This window comes from Aspergillus bombycis (genome assembly GCF_001792695.1).
Source record: "Aspergillus bombycis strain NRRL26010 chromosome Unknown contig00233, whole genome shotgun sequence".
In the NCBI taxonomy this organism is placed as follows: Eukaryota; Fungi; Ascomycota; class Eurotiomycetes; order Eurotiales; family Aspergillaceae; genus Aspergillus; species Aspergillus bombycis.
This window is the reverse complement of record NW_019170235.1, coordinates 5,395-13,304: the sequence shown is the minus strand read 5'-3', so window position 1 is coordinate 13,304 and position 7,910 is coordinate 5,395. Positions and strand designations below refer to the sequence as shown.

Sequence of the window (7,910 nt, the reverse complement as noted above, 5' to 3'; positions counted from 1 at the left end):
ATAAGACTTCCCAGCTCACTTTTGCTCCTTTCCCTCTATTATACCTATACATATCATTTACTTGATTCATGGGATCATCAAGTGGAACAATACGTGCAGAATCGAAGGCTTCATGAATTGTGCCTAGGCAAAAAGAAGCTGATGATACCTTACTACTGATATTACTGATACAAGCCAGGGTTTTATGTGTTATCACAAACAAACTATTCTATAAACGGTATTGATGGTCCTAACTATAGGGCAAAAGCTGAACTTGGCGGAGCTTGAACTGCATCATGAGGAGTGATGGCGGGGGCCTTCTGGTCCGGGGGTTAAACCCCCTAGCACTTCACGAGGTTTTGCTCTAATCTTCTTCCCGCAGCACCCTTATTCCATTTTAATGATCCTCGGCCGCAGCTAGGACGAAAAAAACTTTCCCCCTCGAGTCCCGTAACCATCAAGGATAACTCCCGACTCAAGGATTTGAGTAATTTCTTTCACACTATGAGGTCTTGGTGTTGATAGAAATGAAGCCATGTTCTTCCTCCACAGTCCTGTTATGTAGCTCGGAAGTTGCAAGCCGTGCACATCCGATTCCTCGAGAAATTGTGCCAATAGCCTCTCAAGATCAAATATTAAGAATTTCTCTTCATCTTGGATCTCTTCTATTTCTTCCGGCTTGATCTTTCTGTACTCGTGTGAGCAAGTATGAGTGATATCCAAGATTTTGAATGTAGTGAACCGAAGTATACCAACACTCAAATGCCTCTTGGAGTGTTCATCAAGCTCCGACTCGGGTTTTGAGTGAAAGAGAACAACGCTCAATAATGTAGCAAAGAGACGAATAAGCTTGGCTACAGTCTCATGGTCAGTTCGTGTAGGCAAAAGTCCGCTCAAAAGCATCGTCAGTGGAGAGCATCCGTTCCGAGAGCAGGCACAGTCACAATAATCTCGAGTCTTGTTGGAAAGAACTGTTCTCAGTAAGGCCTTTGAAGGTTCACTCAGTGAATGAATCTTCGAAGTAGAGCCTTCCTCTTCTTCCATCAAGTATAAAATTGATCCCACGCTATGTCCTATGTCATGCAAGGCCGACCCGGATGGCTTTTGGTGATAGACATCGGCACCTTTACTGATCAACCAGCGAGTCTTTTGCAGGAAGACTTCCAAATCACAGGGTGGTGTGTTTTTCCATATTTTTGTCAGGCACGTCTCGTTGTCATCATCGGTTTCATCCACGCCTCGGAAGCCAACACTCCATAACCGGTCCGCCAAATCAAGATTGACACCGACACAGTCAAAGACTGACCATCTATGGCGCTCCAGGAGGCCTCCCAAATCCACAGAATTTGCTGCAAGTAGTGTGTATACTTCATAAGCATGGATATTCAGTAGGCTATGGGATTCGATGCGTAACTGGTCTTGGACATCTCTCGGTAAGTGTGCCTCTGCGAGAGCCTGTAACCGCCTTCTGCGATAAATGAATTCGCTGACAATGAGATCAACAATAGCTTGGTTGGGATGAAAGCTGGCGACTCTAAGCTCTTCCTCTCCAATAAAGCACCTTTGATCATTCACCAATATCTTGACGCTCTCCTCACAGTTCGCTTCGCATGCCGCTATAAGGGCGCCTTTGGTTGGTGCATGACCAGATTTAAGGATTAGGGCTAAACCATCTCCCCAACGAGTATACGTTTTGATCCATCGATGGAAATTAACCCCTCTTCTCAGCTGTGCTGTTATAAGTTTCCTGGATTTGTACACGAGTGGCTGTAGCTCTTCTGGGAGGTCGATGTCTTGGTTTAAATCAGCGTCACATTCTTTCAGATTGCTCTTTGAGGTGTACTTACCCTGGAGCCCTTTCTCATGGGCAATTCTCCAAATAAGGCGGAAGCTAAAGTCTTCACACAAATTATCATTCCTACGTCCATCAAGTCTGTCTAGATAGTAAGCAGGGTCGATAGTATTCTCTCGATGCCTCCAATCTAGCGCTTCTCGGGTCATATATCCCCCAGCTTTCAGTAAGTCTGAACAGATATCAATCGTTATTTGCTGCCTTTCCAGATCGCTACCTTTATAACCAAAACGATCGACCATGATGTCGGCAGGAGTCTCACCGCAGTCGTTCGCACGGTCCGGAGAAAGGCCCGCTTGTAAGAGGTTTTTGATAAAGGAACGCCAGGTAAGCCGTGAACGTGTATCCCAGTGTGAACTGTAAATTTGCCAGCGAGTGACCTTCTGTAGTTCTGATGAGTAAAAAGACATTCAACTGAGAGACTCAGACGTTCCAGCAGCACCAAAGTATTTCTATGGGTGGAAGTTTAAGACATCCGTAGCGAATTGATACTCACATGTAGAATAGTCTCGCCACTTTGAAGAGCATCCGAAATTGATGCTTTGCCTTCACGAAAGGCCTCAAACAGGGCCTTCTGGGTACTCTGTAACACAGTAGAGACATCTTGTGAGTTGAAAGTCTCCTCTGCACCATAAAGTACGCTAAATATCTCGGAATTTATTGGCACAATGGCACGAAATTCAAGTTTAGGGCTAATTGAGAAGCCCCCTGCTCCAATTGTGCTTGAAAAAGATGTCTCAAGGGAGATTCGCAGAGCCCATCTGCAGAATATTCGGCGATGTAGCAAAGTAATGATGGCTTTGCTTTCTGTGTGCAGCTTACGCTCACTAGGACAAGCTGAAGTGGCGTTGCGCGCTCTCCCAGAGCATGTGGAGCCACATGAGCATGTTGCTCGGCGCCGATTCCGCTGAGAAACTATGATAGTTCCCTGATTATGCGACTCTTCATCCAGGATTCGTTGGTGCTCTAACGCCGATTGGAGTAGGCCTGGTGAGAGAGCTGGCTGAGCTTTATTACGGGAGTTGTCATTTTGCTAAGTTTCCGTAAAATTGGAATTAGCAGCTCAAGGGTGGAACTCTTCGAGACTGGATCAGAGGGGATAGCAATACCATCTGTTTAAGATAATCTTCAAGCATTTCTAGTCTGTGCTCAATACTACTACCGCGCTGATTAGACCTTTGAGCCACGAGTAACATCTGGCTGGTATCGAGGGCGGTTGATGCCGAGTGTGTGAGGACCGTGTCTATTTGCTTCTGAGAGACAGCCAACATAGCCCTTCATGTTTCCAATTAGCGATAATATACTCACTTTCTCCTCTAGCTCAGACTCACATATTCAGTATTTGCAGCGACGTGTTAAGATGAGCTTGCAGCCAGCTCACCATCTCCAATATTCCCATCAGAGTATCGCGTTTGAAAGGATACAATATCCTATTGATCTGAATTCTGGAACTAAAACATATCGTGCTCGTGCTTTTGCACTTATCTAACATCTTGCTTAGTCTGTCTAGTCCATCTTGGCAATTAAAGATGGAGTCGAGGGCGACTGTTGCTGATTGAGCCGTCAGGGGAGAAGAAAAAACTTGCGCATTAGCGAGAACATCCTGTAACGCCTTTAAAATGCTGTCGAAACTTGTTATACGGTTTGAGACGTTCTGAATCTGTTCATCATACGCTTTGAAGGGTCCATAGTAAGCCAGTAGGCCCTGGCAGACTGTGAGGCCAAGCGAGATAACGCCTACTGCGCTCCCAGCCAAAGAAATTGGATCGCCCATGCAGAATAATAATCAGTGGCTTCAAAGGGGAATGTTATCAGATAGACAAAGGTCAAGGATTTGGAGGGCCACCGTATGGTCTATGCTGGCATTTATGGGGTAAAGAGCAGGCGGCTGGAGGTAACCGTCGATAGCCCAACCGCATTCTATTTCAACCCAAGCGGTCAGTGTGACGCTAGAGTGGTAGGGGGCTTCCAAACACAGCCGACCAAAGTTGCGCTTATCCCTGTCCAGAGCCAGAGAGGAGATCGTGAAAGGAGAGCTTATGGCAAATGTTTAGAAAAAAGGCTCTGGAATTAATCGGTTCTGAGGTGGCACGACGGGGTCATGGGTGCATTTTAGATACCCCTCCTTTGTTTCAACGGACATTCAAGGGCAAGCCTGAAGGTAAGACTGAAGGCTGAATGTAAGGGCAGCAATAGCACAAAATACAGACAGACTAAATAAAAAAACATACAACAGGAGGGATTCGCTGGTGGTCACCCACCCAACTACTAACCTCCCGGCGTGTGGCTTAAGTACGGCTGAGCGGACGGGAAGCCCTGTTCTCCACACCCTATGGTCGTATGTATTGGCTTATTCGAAGTACTGGAATATATAGAAGAGGTAAATACCAAGGATTGGTAAAATATCCATGTCGAAAAAGGTTAGCTTTGTAAATATACTCCGTGCACGCCGACGGAAGTAGGGTATCCGGATGCTCGAAAGCGCGAACCACCTATGGCACAAGTTGTTGATCTACGGATTGTTTTGGTGTCGTTCCCAGCCATATGGAATCCGTTGTCTTTCTGCGGACAAGATGCAGGCATGTAGAGGTAACCGTCGCAACGTCCCGCGAATGCTACGTGTCCCGCAGGACCCCCGCAGGACAAGCATGCAAGTGTGATAATATTCTCGACAAGGTTGCAGGAAAGGCTCGACCGTGTCGGGCCGAGTTTATTGTTACTAGTAGCATTATAAAAACACGCGTAACAGCTCCTCGCAGTGTGTTCTTTCGGTCTCGTGCGGTCGCAACCTCTCATCATAACAGCATCCTCAACCTAGGCCATGGAGACTGAGGATTGGGAAACCACAAATGTAGTCATTTGTGGCTGTGGCCCAACCGGGGCTATGCTCTCGGCTTATTTGGGCCAGATGTCGGTTCCTAATGTGGTGCTAGAGCGAGAAGCTGATATCACCACCGATCCTCGTGGAATCGCCTTGGATGAGGACGGCATTCGCTTTCTCCAAGGGGTCGGTATATATGATTCGATCTTTAGTGAGATCGGCAGTTGTCAGTACCATCGTTGTTTTTTTCTTCTCCTTTTCAATTGGATCCCACATTGTTGACTTGTGATATTAGGTATGGGTATGTTCAACTTTATCGGCGGAACAGAGCCAGTCTTGAAGAAAAGCCCGTTTCTCGCTTTGAATTATAGCACGGTGAGTCTAGTGTACTAGTGTTAATAGTGCTGGTGTTGATTGTATTAGACGGCCGGGGGAACAGGTCACATAGGCTTTATCTCTCACAAACAACCTATACTCGAAAATAATTTGCGAAAGGCCATGTCACATAGCACATTTTGCGTTTTGAGGTCGGAATCCACAGTGTATGAATTGTGCGAAGATGAGCAGTGGATCTACTGCAAGTATCAAGATGCACAAGGAACTGAACAGAGAATTCGCGCGCGATTTTTCGTTGGCGCGGATGGCAAGACGGGGTTTACACGGAAACAGTATCTGGAGCCAAAAGGGGTACATATGGAGAAAGTTACCGAGTATGTGCCATATGCTATCGCCGTTAAGTGCTTCACTGACTCTGCGAGTAGGGAATTTTACGAGGAGACTTGGGTAGCACTGAACTGGAAAATCGCATTGCCCACACCGGAGTCACACCCAGCGTTTCCCTTGTGGACGTTGGGATATACTCCGGAACAAGTGTATGACCTCTTCTTTCCCTATGAGTTCCGTTTTCTTTGCAATCCGAATCGCCCCGCCGTATGCGGACGATTCGGTCTTCAATCAGACCGGCTGTGGAGATTCGAATTTGTTGTTCACCCAGGGGAGGACGGCTACGAGATGGCGAAACCGGAATCGATAAAGAAGATTGTCTTCCCTTATGTGACACATCGGGGAAGTCAATATAAGTAAGTCAGTCCAGACCCCATACCCCACCTCTTACTTATATCGTAGTCTTCCGCATGATGTACAATTCCCTGAAGACTGTATACATGTTATCCGATCCCGCCCGTTTACCTTTTCCGCACGCAGCTGCAATGCCTGGGCGAAGGACCGTGTTATCCTTTGTGGTGATGCTGCGCACGTATTTCCTCCTTGTAAGTTCCCTGCCGGTCGATATCATGTCGAAGCTAACCTTTTCAGTCGGAGGACAAGGGATTGCGTCGGGATTTCGCGATGCTGCTTCCCTAGCATGGCGACTCGCTCTACTATGTCATCATCATCCAACCACCCCCAAATTCCACGAACAAGTCCTGGATGCGTGGTATCAGGAGCGAAAGCAACAACTTGAGAAGTCTCTAGCTACGACAATCGAGAATGGGAAGTTTGTGTGCGAAGCCAACTCCAGCAAAATCTTCATACGGGACTGGTATCTTTGGCTGGCCCAACTATTTCCCAGCTGGAAACGCCATCTCCAATTGGGGCGACGAAAGGACGGGTTGATCCGATATGTACACTCTGAAGGGATGCCTTTCCTGCCGGAGCTCAACGGTGGCCTGAACCTGCCTCAAGTCTTCTGCAAGGATATGACTGGAAAGGTGCTTTTCACCGACGATGTCATCTTCCGCTCTAAGCAGAAGAGTATCTTCCGGCTATTCGTTTATCTACGCAATGATGAGGAGCTAGCGCGCACTCGGACGGTTCTGGGGGAAGTAGAGGAGCTTTCACGAAGAGAATTCGCTGCTGACCAAGTTCCCTTTGTCATTGAGGATATCACAAAGCGTGAAGTTGGTGATCAAAAAAATCTGTTTCAGATCGCGAGCGCTGAAGAGTTTGCCCGGTCACCGCTGTGTAGGGGCCGCCCCGAGCCTACCTATTATGAACCATTCCTCATTCGCACGGAAGTTCGTGCGAAATACATCATCGTGCGTCCAGATCGGGTTGTCTTTGCGGCATGTGTAGATGAGCAGAGTTTGAAGACGGCTATTGGTTGTATGAAGGATATATTGCGTTGCTAGTTCTTATCGATGGACTGCGTAGGTGTGATTACGACTTCTTTCACATTAAAACTCAGATACTATGGAGCCAAGCATGACTTATGCTCAACTGTATAACACCTTGCGGTAGTGTCCTCCCATAACTCTGTGGTTCGGCATTCGAGCGTATGTGTTGGATTACGAGCCTTGGTGATGGTTTCTTGTCTCTTCCAATCGTATCAAACTAGGAATGTAAGACATCATGACTAACTTGGAGTATCATCCTATCTTGGGCTTATTCAGGAGTCACGAAACCGTATGAGCCTGTAAAACCGAGGTCTGTCTAGACAAAATAGTGAAACATGGTACCAACATGGCAGCTACCCAACAACACAGATTGGCCCCATCCTCATTCACCTCGTGTTCGTGTCACCCTGATGTCTAACCGATCGGATACCTGCAGATCCCGAGTGTATCATAGAACTCCTGTTTAGCATTGGGCAAGGTGCTCTCCTTGGGACGGTGCTCAGGCTGTGGTTCTCAGCCTGAATACGACGTGTCTCAGCCGCGCATATAGAGAAGATCTCGTAATTTATGCAACATCAAACAAAGATTCACTGGCAGAGGTTCCCAAAGATGAGCACACGCCTGAGCCTTGGAAATAGTCTCTGTTTCAGAACAACCCTGTAATGTGGCAATTCCCCTGATAATAATGTCTCTAGATCGATCGGAAGTTCTCAGCGCTAGCCTCGTATCACCGGAATATTCCACGTAGCCTCATCAGCTCAACTCGCTTGGACCAACTATTAAATCCAAAAAAAGGTCTTGGTGTAGCCACCGTCTATCCCGAAACATCCGTAGTCTGCGAGGTCCTGAGACGGGAATGACACTTGAACGGATTATTGTGTGGGTGGTTCTTTCCCCCTTTCTCCTTTTAAAGTCTGTAACAGAAGCTATTGGTGGCTTTTCGGTCCCTGATGCATGTGTGGTCTTGAGTAGGTGCTTAGGTCCCCAGGAACCTAAGCACAGTGCCAGGCTGCTGTCCGAAGTCTTCGTATATAGTTTCTAGAATGAAATTTGTAAGACAGTGTCATCTTAAAAATGTTAGGATTAAAAATACTCTCCACGAAAATAGGACCAACCATCTTGTCGCAGGTACTGAATATCTTGA

The 7,910-nt window shown here is 47.0% G+C and overlaps 2 protein-coding genes across 2 annotated transcripts; one reads left to right on the top strand and one right to left on the bottom strand.

Moving 5' to 3' along the window:
* Positions 1 to 396: 396 nt before the first annotated feature.
* ABOM_012193 (uncharacterized protein) lies at positions 397 to 3,605 on the bottom strand (the record flags this gene model as incomplete). Its single annotated transcript, XM_022539321.1, has 5 exons — positions 397 to 1,772; positions 1,827 to 2,214; positions 2,328 to 2,864; positions 2,941 to 3,106; positions 3,163 to 3,605. The coding sequence occupies 5 exons, from the start codon at positions 3,603 to 3,605 to the stop codon at positions 397 to 399; spliced, it is 2,910 nt and encodes a 969-aa protein (XP_022382965.1).
* Positions 3,606 to 4,652: 1,047 nt separating this feature from the next.
* ABOM_012192 (monooxygenase) lies at positions 4,653 to 6,781 on the top strand (the record flags this gene model as incomplete). The annotated part of the gene is made up of 5 exons (XM_022539320.1): positions 4,653 to 4,842; positions 4,948 to 5,027; positions 5,076 to 5,731; positions 5,778 to 5,920; positions 5,967 to 6,781. The coding sequence occupies 5 exons, from the start codon at positions 4,653 to 4,655 to the stop codon at positions 6,779 to 6,781; spliced, it is 1,884 nt and encodes a 627-aa protein (XP_022382964.1).
* Positions 6,782 to 7,910: the final 1,129 nt, after the last annotated feature.